Consider the following 21,902-nt stretch of genomic DNA (forward strand, 5'->3'; position numbering starts at 1 on the left):
AGGTTTTTTTTTTTTTTTTTTTGGTGTCATGAAGCATATAATTTAAGCATTTTTTTAATCTAGGTCAGGGATGCTCAATCCTGTAATCCTGGAAATCTACCTACCTGCAGAGTTCAGATCCAACCCTGATCAAACACACATGTCTTTAATTATCAAGTGCTCCTGCAGATCTTAATTAGAAGGTTCAGGTGTGTTTGATCACGGTTGGAGCTGAACTTTGCAGGTAGGTACATCTCCAGGAACAGGATTGGGCACCCTGACCTAGATTAAAAAAATGCTTAAATGATATGCTTCATGACACAAAATTCATTAAACAATTGAATCTCATTGTAAAGTGTTACCAATTAATTTAATTTAATATTTCATTATAAGCAATTTCAGACACAATTGCGAAAGTTATTTGATCATATTCAGACAAATAAAAACTGCACAACATTTCACAGTCAGTTTTATGCACCGTATTTGACACGTACTGGAGCCAGAACTCCATCCCTGTGAAGCTCTCAGCATGTGGGAACATCATAAATACAGAAATGATTCACTGTGCAAAATTCGCACACCATTCAACGTGACTGTAAAAGCAACTGTAAATGTTATTCAGTGTTATAGAAGTGAGGAATTGGTGGTCCTATAGAAATAGAAAGCCTGCCGTTCTTGATGAACATACTACAAACAGATGTTGACATTCTGTTTAAGTGTAATTAATTTTTGTGTTCCTGTATGATGACTCACAACAGATCAGCTTATTATTTTAATTTTCAAAAAATGTCATTCTTAATCCTTTTTGGCAGGATTTGGTCAGGATTTGAATTTTAAATGAACATCGTTTTCCAGAGGGTGTTTAACATCCTGTACAGCAGCCCTGGTGTATCTGGAGTGAAGTGCAGATCTTCAGTCATCAAGGATAAAGACACTGGGAAAAGCTAGTGCAAACAACCTGCAGTGTGTCACTCAACACAACAGCGTGAAGATTATTTTTCCAGCATTTATCTTGCCATCACTTCATAATCAGAGAGCTACTGAGAATCAGAAATCACAGCGTATGTGTCTTCATCTTTAGAGAAAAATATAAGAAAATGTCTTCTTTTTTGCTCACCTCTACAAGTCTGATCTGTGTCAAGGTAATGCTGTGGCCTGCAGGCAGACGTACAGGACCCGTGAGAGACATGTCCATTCTGAGGCTGTAGAACCTCTTCCTGTTTGACACACTGCATGCAGTCTGAGGAGTCTGGACCCACACAGACCCTACAGGACGCATGACACCCTGCATAGAGAAGGAAATGTGTTGAAAAGAGTTAAAAATAAAGTTCATACACACATGCACACAGGTTTGTATCAAGGTGGATATGTCTCATTGACCTTAATTTAGACTAAACATTAGCCATTTAATTTTATACCTCATAAATATAATTAGACAATTTACACTTTATAGCTGCTTTTTTGAGGGAACCATGAGGTACACCCACTCTATTTATGATATTCAGATTTCATGCATGCATCCACACACATTTGTTTTTCTACCATGGTGGGGACTTTGTACATTGACTTCTATTGTTTTTATACTGAGCTAATGATATTATCTATTTTTCAGTTTTTATTAAGGCATTTTTAGTACACTACCATTCAAAAGTTTGGGATCAGTAAACAACAACAACAACAGAAAAACAATAATAATACAAAACAGTAAAAATAGTAAAATTGTGAAATATTATTATAATTTAAAATATGTAACAGTTTAATAACAGTTTAATAACTGTTTTTGAATTTTTCTTTTTGTATTTTTTACTGTGATGACAAAGCTGAATATTTAGCAGCTAGCGTCACATGATCCTTCAGAAATTATTCTAATAAGCTGATTTGCTACCCAAGAACCATTTCTAATTATTATCACATTTGAGAAAAACTGTGGAATCTGCGATACAGTGATTTTTTTCCATTTCTTTTCCCAGATTCTTTGTTAAACAAAGTTTGAAGAACAGCCTTTGTTTGAAATAGAAATCTTTTGTAACATTATAAATGACTTTTCAATTTCAATCAATTTAACGCATCCTTGCTGAATAAAAATATCAATTTCTTAAATTTCTCTACAGCCTCACTAGCCTTTACAGCCTAGATGTATTTATATGTACATATATCCAGTCTATAACACATAGACTTCTATGAACAAACAGTCTGAATCTCCACACAGAGCCAGAGTAGGCTATCTGTATTCAGGACACACACACACACACACACACACACACACACACACACTCACCCGCAATGCAGTACTGATTGACATACCAGGGCAGGGGACAACTACACCTAAACGGCTACAGGTAACAGATATCCCCTACAGAACTAAAATACTCACTTTCCTTTCCTCACTACCTTACAATGCAACAATGTGATCAATCGATCAATTAATCAATCGACCAATCAATCAATCTATCTATCAATCAATCAATCAATTAATCAATCAATCAATCATTCGACCAATCAATCAATCAATAATTCGACCAATCAATCAATCAATCATTCGATCAATCAATCAATCTATCTATCTATCTATCTATCTATCTATCACTACATGAAACTTGTCCCTCCGTTTAGTTGTGTGTCTTTAAAATTCTGACCAAATTTAAGATTCAAATTTAATGATGCATTGCATCATTTAGTGAGTGGTCGAATCAAATATTTGTTTAGTAATAACCTCAAACTCTTTAGGACAGCACATCTATGATCTATCCTCTTTTATCATGACCCAGTTTCCACAACATCATGATGTAACAGTGGGAGTGGGAATATCAGAGTTGTATAAATGCAGTCGTACTGTGACAGTGTCCCTCTCTGGAGAACAGACCCTCTCCACAGGACTCCACACACTGGCCTTGGTTCAGAATGAGAGACTTTGAGCAGGAGGTGCAGTGAGACACAGCTGGCCCTGAGCAGGTCACACACGAACTGTGGCAGGCTGGAAGAACAACAGAGGCATAGTTCAGGACGGGGGATTTAGTAAACATCTCATGAGATGAGAGCAATAATAACCAAACTGGACCTCTTCTAACCTATAACCTTTCAGGGGAAATTTCATCAAGTCTGTTAATAAAAATGTAACTTTAAATATTTTATCATATCTGTGGTCGTTTTACTACTTCAGAATGTCCTTTCAGCACTCAACTGCAATCATTAGCTACCACAATGTATGCACTTCTTTATGAGCTGGTTAGGAAGAAAAGCGCCTGCCAAAAAGATAAATGCAAATGGATTGTACACCACAGGGTTAGGCTTGACGGGGTATTAATATATAATTTTAAAACTCATCATGCATCAAACTAACATCAAGATATGACAATTTTCTAACCCATGTGGTTTTGCTGAGAAAATTTAGGTAAGACATTTCAGCGGACTGACAGGGAAACTTTCCAAAGAAGCATCTCTAGAAATGAAAATGGGGTTGAGAATGAAAGTTTTTTCAATTCGCTAGAAACAAGATTTATTTTCAAGTTTTTGGTTGCCAGTAAACCTATATCAAGGTGTTGAACAAAATATAAAAACAGATGCATTTTTACCTTGGCAACGGCCATGGTCATCCTTGTAATACTGTGGTGGACATTGTGGTATACATTTCCCATGATGCAGTGCATGTTCAGGGGGACAGCTCATGCAGCTGGGGTTGTTAGGTTGACAGGTTGCACAGGAAGGGTCACAAGCTACAACAGGATAAAAATATATATAAAATATCAGATATATAGATATATAATGGCAACTACACTGTAAAAATGATTGAAATAAAACAAAGATTACAAAGTTTTGTTTTGCAAGAAATTTCACGTTTAATTCACTGTGTTACTTACTGTTTCTTTGTAAGTATTTCTGAGTGAAAATTAATTTCAAAGGTAATTTTACACCAAATTTTTTCAGTGTAACATTTTATTTGAAGATCTAGTAAAAAATTCATATGACTAAAATATCCCAATCAAAATGAGAAACAATAGCATTCATAACAGAATAAATGAAAGCAGAAAAGCCTTCAAATTTTCAAAGTCAGCATGCCATTACAAGACATAAAGTGCTCAAACCACAAGCTATTTTTACCCATAGTCAGAAACCCAATAAACAATTCCTCCCATCAACACAATTCTTTCTGATTATAAAACAGACAAGCTGAATCTGTGGCAGTTTAAGTTCTCCCACTGCAAAACAGACATTTAGAGTGTCATTCTGCATTTGCATGTTGTCAGGGTGAAGCTTAAATGTATTTGAGGTGACATTTGTGAAGCAGGCTTTTGTCTCTACGTAGCAGGATATTATCATTAGCAGTGATATGACAACAAATTAGACCATTAAAGACAATAATCTGACTAGTAAATGCTACATCAACCAAATACAAAATCAAAATACTTCATTTTTATATTCAAATAAAAAAGAAATTTAAATATATAAAAATGACTGAGTGTACTGTAAGGCTGGAATACACTATACAACTTTTAAAATCTAAACAGGCTTTTAAAACACTAGGCATGATATTTCACTCAAACGTTAGTTTAATTAAAACATCTATTAAAATGTTTTACTGACCAGCACACAAACAAACCCACATAGAGTAAATAAGATATGAATTGTGCCTATCATACCATAACAGTTGCCTTGACTAGCATAAAAGCCTAAGCCACAGTCTGAAACACAGAATCCATCCTTCAGTAAGTGGGAGGGGTCTGAGCAGGTCAAACAATCCTGAGGCCCCGCACCCTGGCATGATGAACAGGAGTCATGGCAACCTAAAGGAGAAGTCAATAACATGTTCAAATCAATGTGAGTGAAGAAAACTAAACAAGACACACACACACAAACAACAAACAAACAAAAAAAACCCAGCATAAGCCGGCTTTACAAGGTCACTTTATGTTCTGCTCTTGTGTTGGCTTTTCTGTGAGGAATAAACGTGACTTTACTTTATCTGTGAGAGAAAACACGTCAGTCAGACAAGAACAAAAGATGACCTTTCTGAGGGAGCTTGTAAAGGCTACAAAAAAGACAAGAACACACTTGAATATATAAAAGAAGTCTCACGATTTGAAGGAGAAACAGAAGCATACAGATGTTGCATATGTGCATTCAAACACATATAAACCAATAACACAAGTGCAATTTCATTAACAGTAGCCTTCTTTTATAATCATCCTCTCAGTTGTGTGTCCCACATGCATGCAATCTACTCCTTATACTTAAAAGGTTAAGCACCTAAAGGGTTAGTTCACCCAAAAACGAAAATTCTGTCATTAATTACTCACCCTCATGCCGTTCCACACCTGTAAGACTTTCGTTCATCTTTGGAACACAAATTAAGATATTTTTGATGAAATCTGAGAGCTGTCTGTCCTGTCCTGAGATGGGAAAAGTAATCCATATGTATTGAGCAGTTTAGTTCATTTTTTCTGAATAGACATGATCACTTTATATGATTTATAACAGTTTATATGATTTATAACACTTAATAACAGATTAAATTTAGGCTTATATTTACATGTAAACATTCATCAACTCACACATTAGTTGTGGTAAACGGAAGCTCAAGTATGTTCCTTTGACGGGCAAGAACCAATGATGTTCATTCTCCTGTGTTACGCAGCACATTTGAGTTTCCACAAGAGGTTTGTTCTCACGCATGAAGCAGGTTCGGTTGAGCTTTTGTTTATGTTCGCTGATTAATGTTTATATGTCAATAAAAGCCTAAATTAAATCTTTTCATCATATAAAGTGATTTAGTCTCTTCAGAAAATTTTGACTAAACCGCTCAATTCATATGGATTAGTTTTACGATCTCTTTATGAACTTTGAAACATGAAAGTGGTAGTTGCGTAACTGTCTATGGAGGGACAGAAATCTCTCAGATTTCATCAAAAAAGATCTTCATTTGTGTTCTGAAGATGAACAAAGGCCTTACAGGTTTGGAATGACATGAGGGTAAGTAATTAATGACAGAATTTTAATTTTTGGGTGAACTAACCCTTTAATAAATATACCTTGATTTATTTTTTATACCAGCTGGCCATGAATTTCCAAACTCAATTTGGAAAGGTTTGATTGGGCTTTGGGTAAATAAGGAAGGAGGTATTCTCTTATTTTATCTGGTAATTTATAAGACAAGATATTTGCTTGGTAAAATAAGTTACCTGAATTTGAATCATCAGGGCACTCAATCTCTCTAGCAAATTTACTGAACTGATCCACATAAATATATCACACAAGTCTTGAAATCTCATCAATCTCCCCTTCAGACAGAGAGAGATGTGGGACAAATGAACACAACTGTAAAAAAAAATCTTGCAACTTGCAAAATGTCATACTATGTAAAAAAGCAGCTTGAACAAAGATTATTTAGTAGGATGAGTCTGTTTATTATCTTGAGTGAACTACACAAGAATACTCTAGGCTAAACATGTTGCTAACAAAAGTTGTTTTGTTGACCTTACTTGGTCAACAAATGGTACTATGGTATACTATGGCTGCTGCTGCTGTTGTTGTCATTTAGCTGTCATATGGTTCAGAGTTCATATTTTTACTGAATTAACATTAGTTGATCATCACCATGAGATTTGTGTGTTGAGGTATATGTGCACCTCATTGCAACGTTCGTATGCAATACATTTGCCTATCAGGGTAAAATGTTTCCCTTTAGATTTAAGAGGCAAATAATGTTTACATCACATAATTACCTTTGAAAATCAAACATGGAGATGAAAGAACAAGGATTGTAGCCCCTTGCATTGCTTAGTTGCCTTGACAAGAAAGTTCAAAAGACTATTTGTTACTTATTAGATGAACAAAAGTATTTAAGTCACCTAATTTTCCAGAGAGAGAGAGAGAACATTTTTCATTGGTCCTGTATGGTTTTGAGGCTACATTATAACAAAAAAGGAAGAGGTCTGTTATTCTTCAATACTTTTATTCAACAAGGATATATTAATTTGATGTACTTTGACTGTAAAGACATTTATAATGTTACAAAATATTTATAATTCAAATAAATGCTGTTCTTTTAAACTTTCTATTCATCAAAAAAAAAAAAAAAATGCATCACAGTTTCCACAAAAAATATTAAGCAGCACAACTGTTTTCATCATTGATAATAATAAGAAATGTTTCTTGAGCAGCAAATCAGCATATTAGTATGATTTCTGAAAGATAATGTGACACTGAATACTGTATTAATGATGCTGAAAATTTAGCTTTTACTTAAAACATCATACCTTTCATTAAGTCACACAGTTCAGAGTATCATTCATGTTCTCAGCTCAAATGTTGAGGGAAGAGTCACATATAAAAATGTATTATTTTGATTAGAAATACTGATATTTTTGTTTGTAGGAACCACTTATTTACTTATTAGATAAGTGTTACTTATTAACATTTATCTAACACTGTATTTTACATGTTGCCTTGTGTCATAATTTGTCTCAATAGATTTTATGTTAAAGGTTGGGTAAGTCATTTTTCAAAAACACTGTTTGGAAGTTAGTCGTGCCGACACCAACAGCAAACGTGTAACCTATCAGCATTAGGGGGCGTATGACGGTCGAGGAGAGAGAACTAGCAAGAGGGAGAAAAACAGAAAGAGAGATGCAGAAAGAGAGATGAAACACAATACAAAAGAGCTCAAAAGAATATCACTGGAATGAAGGTTTATGACTGGGCAAGCACTTTAAAACCAGCACTAATATATTAGAAAAGCTTTCCAGCGCTGGAGAGAGCTAAGCGGGAAGGCCTGAAAACAGAGGCGGAGGCTGCTTTGATTCCGCTTCACATGTGAATAACACTGGGTTTGAGTGTCATTGATTGTCTGGAGCTGCTGTGCTATTGGCGACTAACAACAAACTCTTGTTTGTATTAATTCTTGTGTACTGTATGTTCATTTTTTTTGTGCTTCCTTGTCGTTCGTTGATCATCTGAGAGTTGTACAGGTAAACCACTGCGCACTGACGACCTCTAGGGAATGAGGTGTTTAGCATCATTGTTAGCGCACTCGCCTCGCCTGCCAGCAGCGATTGGGCCGGGGTTCGAGATCGACTCAGAGCAGGGTGGTTAGGATTGGAGAGTGGGTTTTGGAGGCGGAGCAATGAAGAGAGGGGTGGGTTTGTTTGGGTTGATTTCAAATATCAACAATGTCCAACAGCGTTTTTGAAAAATGGCTTACCCCACCTTTAAAATACTTGTACTTAATTGTTATTTATGAATTATTAATTATTAGAAATTGTTATGAACACCACAGAATCTGTGAAAACAGTCTCTAATTATTTTGTGCAGCAATAAGGTCACAAGACACCTCTCATTCTTTGTGTGAGTCTAGTGCTCAGGATTAAACTACGGGTCTGGGCATGGCGCCCAGTGTGAAACATTCATGGTTCAACATGGCACCTCTCCACAGACTCACACACTGGCACCAAACTGGCCCAGAATCCCGAGAAGCTGGAATGGGACCAAAATATTTTGACAGCCAACAACAGAGTGTGAACAAGAGATGTAGCTAACCATGTTTAGTAGGTTTGGAAAAAGCTTGGCATGCTAGAAAAATTAGTAACAGCACACTTGGGCATGTCTGTCAGCACAACTCATTAAGGTTTTACATGACTTCTAGATGTGAAGGGATAAATTTGAAGATATCCAAGTAGTGGCATCGTGTAAAACGTGTTTGGCATTGTCTGTTTTTTGTTTGTTTTATAATAACAATGTGATACATATAATAGACAAAAAATGTAACCTACATTATAGCATCATTTAAAATGAGAAAGAGAAAGTGAGAAAGGCACAGACAGAGAGAGAGAAAAGGGAAATAAAGAAGAAGGAACATCTGAGGGCTTCCTCGAGATTCCCTCTTTTTTTGGCATAACTAATTAACTTCTTACACATTTGCATTTGCACTCAGTCAGAGAGTAAAATAAGAGAATGAATCCTTATCACTTGACCAAAAAGAAAACCTTCCTCATTCAATTCCTCAGTAAGACTCATTCTTGCTATATCCACCATAATAGGCTCAACCTAAGCTGGATATTTCTTCTCCATCTTGTCCCTTGTAGAACAATACGGTCCAATCTTAAGGAAAGGCTTATTAAAGTGTGAAATTGAATGAGAGTGTGGACTGGGGTAATTGCTGTACAGTCTAGTGCTCCCAGTCACAGACCAGTTAGCAGGTCACTAATGCACGATTCCCTCCAGATTGGATTGCTATAGACAGGTATCTTGACAAGACCAGGTACCTACATCTTGAGGTTGATTCTTATGCAAGGAGTGAATGCACTGCAGGTGCAGTAATGCTCCATCTGGCTTTAATAGCAAAGAAGAAATTGACCTTTTAAAGCTAACATGATGCAAAATGTTGTACAACAAGAATTCCAAACCTAAATGTAATCTGGGGGCATTTTTGATGATCAAGGAAGTGAATGCAACTTCATTTCCCATTTAATTTTTTAGCAATAAAAAATATATATATTTAATGATGAAATTCTGTAAGAATCAGAAGAAAATCTTCTAGAGGAAAAGCAATAGAGATAAATGGCAGATGATACTTGAACACTAACTGTAATACAATTAAAAAAAAAAAAATCTTCTATTTTAACATATTTATTCCTGTGATGGTCAAGCTGAATTTGTCACATGATCAGTGTCACATGATCCTTCAGAATCAGAAATCATTGTAATATGCTGATTACATAACATTGCAAATGTCTTTACTAAATATATATTTATTTTGATCAATTTAATGCACCCTTGCTGAAGAAAAAAAAAAGTATCAAATATCAAGAATCAACTTTTGAAAGGTAGTGTATATTTACATAAATTATCTAAATTTTAAATAATAATAATGAAAGTAACATTCTTTAATATATATACAGTCATGTGAAAAAGTTAGGACACCCTACTGAATTCCATGGTTTTCCATATCAGGACATAATAAAAAAAAATAAAAAAATCATCTAGTGCTTGGCAGGTCTTAAAATTTGGAAAATAAAACCTCAGATGAATAACAACACATGACATATAATACCATGTCATTATTTATTTAGCAAAAATAAAGCCAAGATGGCAAAACCATGGGTGACAAAGTTAGGACACCCTATGATTCGAATGCCTGTAGATCCACTTTTAGCAGCAATAACTTGAAGTAATCATTTTTTGTCTATGAGAAAAGTTCTTTATCAGTTTCTCACATCATTCTGGAGGAATTTTGGCCCATTCTTCTTTACAATGTTGCTCCAGTTTATTGAAGTTTGTGGACATTTGTTTATGCACAGCTCTCGCCACAGCATTTCAGTTGGGTTGAGGTCTAGACTTCGATTGGGCCATTGCAACACCTTGATTCTTTTCTTTTTCAGCCATTCTTCTGTAGATTTACTGGTAATTTTCAGATCATTGTCCAGTTGGATGACCAAGTTTTGGCCAAGCTTTAGCTGTCGGATGGATGATCTCACATTTGACTCTGGTCAAATACTCTGGTATACAGATGAGTTCATGGTCAATGCAATGACTGTGAGATGCCCGTAGTGAAAAAACAAGCCTAAAATCATCAGCCTTATACCCGCATGCTTGACTTTTGGTGTTTGTGCTGGTTTTCACTAAACTTGGCGCTGTGCATTATGGCCAAACATCTCTAGTTTGGTCTCATCTGTCCAAAGGACATTGTTCCAGAAGTCTTGTGGTTTGTTCAGAAGCAACTTTGCAAACCTAAGCCGTGCTGCCATGTTTTTTTAGAGAGAATTGGCTTTCTCCTGGAAACCCTTTCAAACATGCCATACTTGTCCCATCTTTTTCTAATTGTACTGTCATGAACTTTAACATTTAACATGTTAACTGAGGCCTGTAGAGTCTGAGGTGTAGTTCTTGGGCTGTCTGCAATTTCTCTGAGCATTACACGGTCTGATCTTGGGGTGAATTTGCTGGGACGTCCACTCATGAGAAGACTGGTGTCTGTTTTGAATGTTTTCCACTTGTGAATAATCTTCCTCACTGTAAATGATGGACTTCAAACTGTTTTGAAATGGCCTTGTAACCCTTCCCAGATTGATGGCAGCAACAATTGCTTCTCTAAGATCATTGCTGATGTTTTTCCTCCTTGGTATTGTGTTAACACACATCTGAAGGCTCCAGACACTCAAACTGCCAGAACTTCAGCTTTTATAGAGGTGATCACACTTGCTGGTGATCAGTTAAATCAAAGACATTTGATTAGCAGTGTCTGACTGTTACTTACCCTCTAAAATTCCTATGTTAACAGTAAGGGTGTCCTAACTTTGCACCCATGGCTTTTCCATTTTGGCTTTATTTTTGCTAAACAAATAATGACAGTGTGTGATATGTCATGTGTTGTTGTGCATCTGAGGTTTTATTTATTTGACAAATTTTTAAGACCTGCCAAGGACCATATGATTTTTTTATTATGATACAGAAAACCATAGAATTCAATAGGGTGTCCTGACTTTTTCACATGACTGTATTAAAGCTGCTGAAGTTTTCACAATACATGCACTTTTTTTAATGTTGATAAGAAAGCATCATAAAAGTACAACAGAAGTAAATAGTGTCACAGAAAGTCAAGACAATAAAAGTGAATGAAATGTAAACTGCAGTTGACTTACTGAGACAGCGTGTGTGGTCCTGGAACAGACCTCTTTCGCAGGTGGTCACACATTGCCTGCCACTGAGGAGAAAGGACCCACCACATGCTGTGCATTCAAAGTCATTCTCACAGGTGGCACATGACGGCTGGCAGGCTGGCAGAAAGAGAATAAGACGGGTGATAGGGGTTGGGGGATACAGTTTGTGGTAAAACACTACACAAAAGCAGGGCACAAAAGCACTGAGACTGTAATTGAAAATAGTGCGTGTGAGAGTTTCTACATCGGCTTTTAAAGAGTGACTGTAGGATTTTGTCAAATGATGCTATAGCCCTCCAAAGTGAGCGGAAATTCCAGTGTTGGATCCGGTCTGTGTTTTGACTTGTTGAAATGACTGTGACAATCATGACTCAAGTGCATGTACATGCACATCCACATACAGTACACACACACACACACCAACAAAGCTATAGGATTAGCTATTTATGGAAGTTACCCAAAGCACAGGGCGTTTTGAGGATTTAAAATACCATGGTGTAAAAATATGTTAAGGCCAGAAGTGTATGAATGTTGGTGGTAAAATAGAAGGAGGAGGATAAAGTGAGAAAGGAAGTCAGATGAAGAACAGCAATTCAAGCAACAAAACAAGCATAGGCTGCAGAAGTACAATGGTAAAAGTTTGTTTATACCTGCACAAACTTTGCCCTGAGCGAAAAAGCCTTCAGGACATGACTGCAGACAGCGTCCATTCATTAACAGGGCGGAAGGGTCCTGACAGCTGCTACAGTGATCTGGTGTGCCAGAGCATGTCAAACAGTCCTCGTGACACTGCACTCCTGCAAACACACACAAAAAGCACAGTCAAACTCCTCAGAGGATAGACGAAGTTACTGTTTACAAGCACTCATTTCAACAAATTATGATCATTCACAGACTTCGGTCATCATTATCATCACCTCTGCTCTTATTAGAAAGACCCGATTAACCTGCAGCTACAGTATGACAATAAATTTGTGTTTCACTAAGACATCGCACAAACCCAAATGTCATGAATGGCTAAATTGATAGTGTATGCTTTAAATTAAGAAATGCTGTTATTAAGTCTTGGCCAATATCATATTATTATTATTTATGTGGTCAAAAGGGTATTTAAGCAATTATGAGTACTCAACAACCTCACAAGTCCAACAAATTTAAATACTGTATGTTAAAACTGGTTTTGTGGATTGTGTGAAAATTTATCTACATATTTTTCTTCACCATAGGCGTAATTTACAGGTGGGATGGGTGGGTCATGTCCACACCACTTTTTGCCAGGGTCGATATTGTCCCCACCACTTTTTTGATCTCGCTGCACGGATATACCTAATGCAAATGAAACATATCCAGTTGACGTTCATTTGTGTTAAATAAGAGGCAATCTGGCGCTAAAATGTGTTTAAAATCATGCTGAGTGTTCGTTGCCAATGTTATCAGTTGGGTTACGTTCTCTTTTGGCTTGTGCGCAGTCTTCACACAGACGAGTGATTCAGTCTATTGCATTCCACTGCAGAGACTCTCTATTCTTTCAAGTGAAATCACAAAACAAAATGCACACAAACACGTCCCTGCTCTTGATATACAATCACTGATGAACAACTTTGATCTTAATTAAGAAAAAAACTATACAAGGGCAGATTAGAATCCGGAATCTCTGACACGCTTAACAAAAGTTCTACCACCAGATATGTGGGGTATTTATTCACTAACATGAAGAATCTTTGGACTAACAATATATTGTATTATAGTAGATGTACTGTTGAAATTGATTTCTGGACGTTGTACTGTTTTCTACAATTGTTATTGTACATATCTGATATAGCATTGTATTAGCAATGCTATATCAGCATCAGCATTTATTTTTTTAAAGATACAGTAAAAATAGTATTATTGTAAAATATTACAATTTTACATAACTTTTTTGTATTTTAATAAATTTTAAAATGTAAATTTTATTCCTGTGATGGCAAGGCTGAATTTTCAGCATCATTACTCCAGTCTTCAGTGTCACATGATTCTTCAGAAATCATTCTAATATGCTGATTTCTTACTATTATCAATGCTGAAAAAAGTTGTGCTTCTTAATATTTTTGTGGAAACGTGACATATGTTTTGCAGGATTCTGTGATGAATAGAAAGCTTAAAAAATGTCTTTACTGTCAGTTTTGATCAATTTAATGCATCCTTGCTGAATAAACATATTAATCTCTTTCAAAAAAAAATCTTACCAATCCCAAACTTTTGAATGGTAGTGTATGTTTTTCTTCACTCTAAACCATATATATAATTTAAACATTAACAAATATTATTACATTATACAATGCATAACAAACCATTACAACTGCTGCTTGCGTGAAGCACCTGAAATCGCAGTTGCTTGTTGTGTGACGTCATGGTAATTTCATCTGTATTTATGCAAATTTCCCACCCAGTCTTTGGTGTTCCAAAAAAGCACTCATAACTTCTCCACATGGTCCAAATGAAACTCGAGCCTCCAACTATAGTTCCCTTTGGCACCATTACATGGCACAAGAATTAATTACACAGTCTCTAATGAGCTGGTAAATCCCTTGCTAAGGACTTTGGGTTGCAGGATTCTGGCTCTGCCCATGAGGGCAGAAATAGGGCAATTAAAGGTGCAGTGGTGTTTATTTGATGGTCATTCAAAATTTTTGGCGCGGACGGCAAGCACAAGGCTAGACTCATATCCAGAGGAATGAAAATGAAAGCTCTAAGTCTTTATTATTTTCTGACATTCCCCCATAAATCACTTTTAATTAAATACTTTGGTGTGTGTGAATCAATAACTCTTGGTGAAAAACTATCCTACTCTCCATTTTCCAGTTGAAGTAAGCATTTTTTACCAGAATGACCTTTGAGACTTTCCATCGATTTGAAAAATCTACTTGTTTTGAGTGCAAATGTATTATAATACGGTCACTAGCAAGTAAATCCTTTGGAATCACAGCGTTTCCCACAGTAACACTGCAAGTCATTATGTCTCAGACAATCTATCTGATAAAACACTGATGCTGGGCTCCTTCTGTTCCTCACAACAGGCAGTCAAGTTAACAAATGGTTATGTGGCTGTGAACGTATACACATTGCCTTTGCCGTAATGATCAAATCTGGGCATTAACCAGCTAACAAACGCTATCACCATGCAAGCTGATGCTTACCATATGTGATTAACAATATAGTGCTGTTAAATATAGAAGGGAAAAGAGTGTTTTTTTTCTTCTAAAAAAACAGGACAACTGAATTCCTGTCCAAAGTGTAAGAGAATATATATTATTTGACTGCTGTGTTTAAAGGCTACATTAGCATAATCTTATAAGCATAAACACAGAGATGCCAAATGGTCAACCCACGCACATATAAATCTCCAAACAATTTGCACTGTCTAAAAACATACAGTATACATATATATACAGTATCTCACAGAAGTGAGTACACCCCTCACATTTTTGTAAATATTTTATGATATCTTTTCATGTGACAACACTGAAGAAATGACACTTTGCTACAATGTAAAGTAGTGAGTGTACAGCTTTTATAACAGTGTAAATTTGCTGTCCCCTCAAAATAACTCAACACACGGCCATTAATGTCTAAACCGCTGGCCACAAAAGTGAGTACACCCCTAAGTAAAAATGTCCAAATTGGGCCCAAAGTGTCAATATTTTGTGTGACCACCATTATTTTCCAGCACTGCCTTAACCCTCTTGGGCATGGAGTTCACCAGAGCTTCACAGGTTGCCACTGGAGTCCTCTTCCACTCCTCCATGACGACATCACAGAGCTAGTGGATGTTAGAGACCTTGCGCTCCTCCACCTTCCGTTTGAGGATGTCCCACAGATGCTCAATAGGGTTTAGGTCTGGAGACATTCTTTGGCAAGGCAGTGGTCATCTTGGAGGTGTGTAGAGCAACAATTCTTTTTTTCAGATCCTCAGAGAGTTCTTTGCCATGAGGTGCCATGTTGAACTTCCAGTGACCAGTATGAGAGAGTGAGAGCGATAACACCAAATTTAACACACCTGCTCTCCATTCACACCTGAGACCTTGTAACACTAACGAGTCACATGACACCGGGGAGAGAAAATGGCTAATTGGGCCCAATTTGGAAATTTTTACTTTAGGGCTGTAATCACTTTTGTGGCCAGCGGTTTAGACATTAATGGCTGTGTGTTGAGTTATTTTGAGGGGACAGCAAATTTACACTGTTATACAAGCTGTACACTCACTATTTTACATTGTAGCAAAGTGTCATTTCTTCAGTGTTGTCACATGAAAAGATATAATAAAATATTTACAAAAATGTGAGGGGTGTACTCACTTCTGTGAGATACTGTATATACATAAGCAAAATGTAAACACAGACATGTTCTGTTTTTCTCTCTGTGGTCTTTTCCAAGAGAAAGAGAAGGAGAAAGATGTATGTTCCTTCCCGCAGCCTCTCTTGAAGTCACCAGGGAAATTTAGTATATAGAGCAGACGCGAGTCTCATGGGTGCCGCAGAGCTGAATAACCACGTTATCTAACCAGAATATAATCTAATACTATAGCTCTCATCTCTCCCCCACTGAGATCAACTATGTTTTATTTTATGGCTAAGGAATTGTTCCTTGGAGGACTGATAAAGAAAGATTTTTAGAATGCAATTCAAAAATGTTTTTTAATTATATAAAGAAATGCTGTTAAACTGGGAATAGATAATAATGTAATGTTCTTTAGATGTAAATACATTAAATTTCCTTTCTCTAATTCATAGTATAACCCCGATTTCACTGATTTGATTAGAACATATTCATAAGAGAGCATTGTAATTAACAACAGTAGCTTGTAATTCATCATTGCTGTTAGGCAAATGAACAGAAACATATATGCAGGTCTCACCTGGATTGCAATCCGGACAGCATTGCTCACGGTGCGGTATAGTTAGGGTTCCCAATGGACAGGTTGGACAGGAGTGCTGATAACAGATCACGTGACCCTCCTGACACTGGCACTCACGACACGGCCCTTCTTTGACACTCTCCAGGTTCTGAGACCAGAGACACAAAAGATTCAAACAAGACAAAATACAAGTACAGTGGACAAAAAAAAAAAAAATTGTTATAATAGTATTTATTAATCTTGCAAACCATAAACCAGATTCTCATGTTTACTTACAGTGAGGCGTCTAAAACTCTTGACATTGGCTTTCCGCCCCTAAATGGACAAAGACAGTCAGATTGACTGATTGCAGTATTGATTTACTTGCTATCAAAAGCTCATTGTAAACTATTGTTCAAAAAGTTGGGTTCAGTTTAAAGACATTTATACTTTTATTCAGCAAGGAAACATTAAATTGATCAAAAGTGACAGTAAAGACATTTATAATCTTTAAAAAATTCTATTTCAAACAAATGCTCTTCTTTTGAACTTTCGATTCAGCACAGAATCGGATTCCACAAATATATCAAGCAGCACAACTGTTTTCAACAATGGTTACAATAATTTTTAAATATATTTTAAACAGAAAAAACAGAAAAAAAGTTATTTTATATTGTAATAATATTCCACAATATTACTGTTTTTACTATATCTTTGAACGATAATGCATGTATTTTGCATGTGAAAATGGATATAAAAGCACTGAATGTGATTTAAAAAAGGTCAGCAGATTCATACCTTTTGGTCTGGCTGTGAATATGTACAGGAACTGGTTGTTGTCTTACACTCTGAGCAGCACTTCCCAGGCAAATGGACCAGTTTTTCTCCCTGGCACAAGGTGTAAAATATTATCTCATTTAATTTCAGGATGAAACACCCCCAGGGGAATGATTAGCTGTCTCACACAGAGCCACAAATCTCTAATTACATCACATTTCCAGTTCTACCTCTGAGGTTCTTTATAGGGGACTGTTATCAATAGTCATTTACATTCATGAGAGAATCTTTAGTTGTTTCTGTGTAACACAGTTTGATCACCAAAGTCATGGTGGTCTTACGGGCAGATCAGCAGATGTCAGTGTAACATGGAGCTACAGAAGGGAAAGACTGTTTGATCAATGTTTTCAAAACAACAGATAAGCATCGGTTGTGTTTCTGTTGTTTAATCAGATGCTCTATTACTATGACTTCACACCACTGCACTGAAAAATGTTAAACCTAATAATGTGATTCATGTGAGAACATCTCAATTTACACCAACAAAACTAAATCTAAAGCTATAATTCATCCAAAAAATAAAAATAAAATGAAAATTCTGTCATTATTTACTCACTCACATTGTTCATCTTCACAACACAAATTAAGAATTTTTGTAATATTCTTTCATTATTTTTGTCCATCCATTGAATGTCCATGCAACCAAAACTTTCACACAAAAAGACATGATTAATCCAAGTCTTCTGAAGAAACATGGTTGCTTCATATGATGAACATATTTAATTTAAGCTTTTATTCACAATAAAAATATCTTCTTTTGTGTTATAAAAATGTACAAAAGTCTGGTAACACTTTAATATAATTTACTGCTTATTAAAGGATTAGTCCACTTTCAAATAAACTTTTCCTGATAATTTACTGAGTAATACTCCAATAAACGTCTATTATAAACTCTACCATGAACCCAAGAGAAGTTCACAGGACTTCAAAAATCTTTTAAGTTAGAGTTTCCTCTATAAAGAATAACCTTTACAGTGACTGTCCCGGATTTGGGCCAAAAGTACAATTAATAAGTGATGAATCTTCACAGTGCCCAACCTTTCAAAACTCCTTATGATTAATGGAGAAGCGGAAAATATATTGATTGAATACAGTTATAATTCATAACTGGGACAAATGACCACAAAGATAATGTGCCCCAGGTTTTATAATCTCCTAGTATATTTTGCCCTAATAATTCTCAGCATTTTTAATGATGGTATATAGGGCATCCCCCAGCTGAGCTTGTTAATTGTATCTTTTAATGAATAGGGCAAGCATGCGTCCCTGCTGATGGCTCTGCATCGAAATTTGGACACATACCCGTGGGCACTCCGATCTGGCGCACTCGACCCGTTGGCACAGCACCTGACCCCGTTCACACACGCAGAACTCACAACCCGTGCCGTTCCACATATCGCCATGGTAACGGATGATGCCCTCATAGAGGCAGCTGCCTTTAGACGTGACACAATCTTCACAGCACTGGCCGGCTCGCTTGACCTTTGTCTGACCCTGAGAAGAACGCATGTTAGCAAGCATTATAAAATACCACAACTTTGTTAATGCACATCAAACAGTTTTGACTTGTGCCTCAGTTTGTAAAAACAAAAGAAAATCTATTGTTAAAAATATCTTTTAAATAGAGATTACTTTTTATTTAACTCAGAGTATAAGTGTGATGACGTATTTGGAAGTTTTAGGAATTAGGAAGTTTGGGTGAGAGCTACTGAAGGAGCCATCCCTATTTTGAAAGAAAATGCCAGTAGCTTAGATGAGAAAAACAATAAGTTATAAATCTGTATAACTTCTAAAATGAATTTTGCCAACTTTTAGCATATAGATGGACTCTAATTCATAGATATGAATGAAAAAGCAATAAAATTCTCATTTTGGTCTCATGGGAGGATTTCACGCTCTTTAAGGTTTTACACTTATTAAGGTAAGACATAAAAATGAAATGTCTGTTCCTGCTGAGTATTCTATAAAGCACAATTACATAAGATCATAAATTTTGCATGAAAGCAAAAGACTGAGATGGAAAACACCCTGGAGCAACAGACAAAATGCGAAATATATGGCGCAAACAATCCTGGATGACGAAAAATCTGTCATTTTCAGGCTAAAAAAGCATAAACCACAAGAATCAAAGTGTGATTCTACTAAATTGTAAAAGATACTAGTCAGTTAGCCAACAGCTTCTCTTTTGTGGTGTTCTCAGTAAGTTTGCTAGTCAATTAACTGTCTTTGACATGATGTGTTGTGGATTTCTGCTGACCTTATCACAGTGGAGAGGAGGGCACTTCTCCGTTTGACAGCGGGACTGACCACGATCACACACACAGGTGGTACAGCTGCCCCTCTGCCACTGCTCACCATGCTAAAAGCACACACATACACAATAAAAGAATTCAGTGACAATGGAACATATACACTGCAGAGCCAAAACATTATAACCACTCACAAGTGGAGTGACAAATGTTGATCATCTCCTAACAAGCTCACATGTCAAGGTCTGGGTTGATTAGATGGTAAACGTACAATCATTTCTCATAGTCATCATGTTGGATGCAGGAGTAAAGACCTGAGAGACTTTGACAAGGGCCAAATTGTTATGGCTTATGGGTTTCTACCGGTCAGCAGTGGTGAGAATTTACCAACAGTCATCTGAGAAGGGAAAAACCACAAACGGGCAACAGGGTGTTGGGCATCCAAGACTCACTGGCATGAGGGCAAATAAGGTTATCCCATCTGGTCTGAACTGACTGAAGGTCTACTGTGGCACAAGTCACAGAAAAGTTTAATGCTGATATGGGAGGAATGACAGCTGGTGGAAGGAGTGTGATGCTCCGGGCAATGTCCAGCTGGGAAACCGTGGATCCGGCCATTCATGTACGTATGTTTTCATGTCATGTACATTGAATACCAGGTACACACCTTCCTGACAATGGTATTCCCTGATGCCAGTGACCTCTTTCAGAAGGATAATGCGCCCTGCCACACTGCACATGTTTTTCAGGAATGGTTTGAGGAAAATGTCAAAAAATTTAAGGTGTTGCCATGGCCTTCAAGTTCTCAACCTGACTGAGCATCTGTAGAATGAGCTAAAACAACAAGTCTGATCCACTGCAGCTCCAACTCGCAAATTACAGGACTTGAAGGATCTGCTGCTAACGTCTTGATGCCAGATACCACAGGACACCTTCAGGGGTCTTATAGAGTCCATTAGACTCATAGAGTGGGCGGTTCTGCTCTGTTTTGGCAGCATGCAGAGGGCCAACAGCATATTAGGCAGGTGGTTATAATGTTTTGGCTCATTGGTGTATGTCATCAATACTACATATATAGCTTCAGTGTTTTTAAATCCATGTAAAATACAAATCCCACAGGAAAACAACAAAGCCCATGTGAGCTATACCATCAACGTCTCTATTCAATTTCAAAATTCAGATGGCATCTCAAAGTTATTCAAAGCTTTAGCAGTAAAACACATTACTGCACATAATTAATTTAAATTAAATGACAATTTCAGACAGTGATGTAGTGAACAAGACAAGTACTAGAAGGAGATGAAAAGACTGGTGAATGTTATCCTCCCTAAATTCTTGCTTTGCTTTCACACAATCCACTGCAATCAAAAGAGCTGAAATCCGCTGAGTGGGACATGTTCGCTGAGAGCACGGAGAAGAGAGAAACAGCCCTAAATGGCATGCTGATAAGAGATTTTGGGGATGGTTGTGTTTCTAAAGAGAGGTGTTAAAACTGCAGGGATGTAACCACATATTCAGAGCTGAGGGGATCAAATGGAATATTTTAAGATTAATCACTAAAAAAACCCTATATGATTCAACCATCGTCTGGATATTCCATGTCTTGGCTCTGGTGCTTTGACAAGTGTATTATAGAGGACATGCGTGTGTCCATCACTAAACTGTTGCTCATTAATGGTATTTTTAGCACATTTAATCATATTCTTCATCTTTAAAGGGGGCCTGTTATGCCCCTTTTGCAAGATGTAATTTAAGTCTTAGGTGTCCCTAGAATATGTCTAAGAAGTTTCAGCTCTAAATACCTCACAGATCATTTATTATACCATGTTGTAAATACCCATTTTTGAGTGCATACAGAAACATGCTGTTTTCGTGCATGTGTCTTTAAATGCAAATGAGCTGCTGCTCCCCGCCCCCTTTCCACGCTAATAGCTCACATCTGCTTGGTTGTGATTATTATCCATATTGCGATCACGATCACGAACATTGCAGTCCTTTTTCATCATGAAAGTTTATTATCTGCATGCGTTGTAAAGCTATATCAGTTTAAACTTCTCATTTATCGTTTTCTGAGCGTACACATCTAAAGCACACACACAGAAAGCCGGCTGTCAGACAGCACGTCTCGTGAGTATTAAACTAACTTCTCTTTCATGTCTTACTGTGTTTAAACTGTCAAATACACACAAGGTTGTCGAAAACACACAAACACAGTCGGTTATGTCTGTGAACATAAACAACAGATACAGAAATCGCATGTGTATATTAGTTCTGTGGCGCATTCCCTTAAAAAAAAAAACTCATCCACT

General features: G+C 36.7%; 1 protein-coding gene across 1 annotated transcript in view; it reads right to left on the reverse strand.

The window, feature by feature from the left end:
* fras1 (Fraser extracellular matrix complex subunit 1) overlaps positions 1-21,902 on the reverse strand; it is a 116,801-nt gene that overhangs the window by 55,481 nt on the left and 39,418 nt on the right. Inside the window, exons 8-18 of the mRNA XM_051892685.1 lie at positions 19,602-19,703; positions 18,647-18,838; positions 17,306-17,395; positions 16,805-16,843; positions 16,529-16,676; positions 12,281-12,427; positions 11,613-11,747; positions 4,617-4,760; positions 3,552-3,692; positions 2,813-2,953; positions 1,097-1,264 (exon numbers count right to left, since the gene is read on the reverse strand). Of these exons, the coding sequence (XP_051748645.1) occupies positions 1,097-1,264; positions 2,813-2,953; positions 3,552-3,692; positions 4,617-4,760; positions 11,613-11,747; positions 12,281-12,427; positions 16,529-16,676; positions 16,805-16,843; positions 17,306-17,395; positions 18,647-18,838; positions 19,602-19,703 (1,447 nt within the window). The remainder of the gene's footprint in view (positions 1-1,096; positions 1,265-2,812; positions 2,954-3,551; positions 3,693-4,616; positions 4,761-11,612; positions 11,748-12,280; positions 12,428-16,528; positions 16,677-16,804; positions 16,844-17,305; positions 17,396-18,646; positions 18,839-19,601; positions 19,704-21,902) is intronic.

The sequence above is a fragment of the Ctenopharyngodon idella genome, chromosome 5, assembly GCF_019924925.1.
Source record: "Ctenopharyngodon idella isolate HZGC_01 chromosome 5, HZGC01, whole genome shotgun sequence".
In the NCBI taxonomy this organism is placed as follows: domain Eukaryota; kingdom Metazoa; phylum Chordata; class Actinopteri; order Cypriniformes; family Xenocyprididae; genus Ctenopharyngodon; species Ctenopharyngodon idella.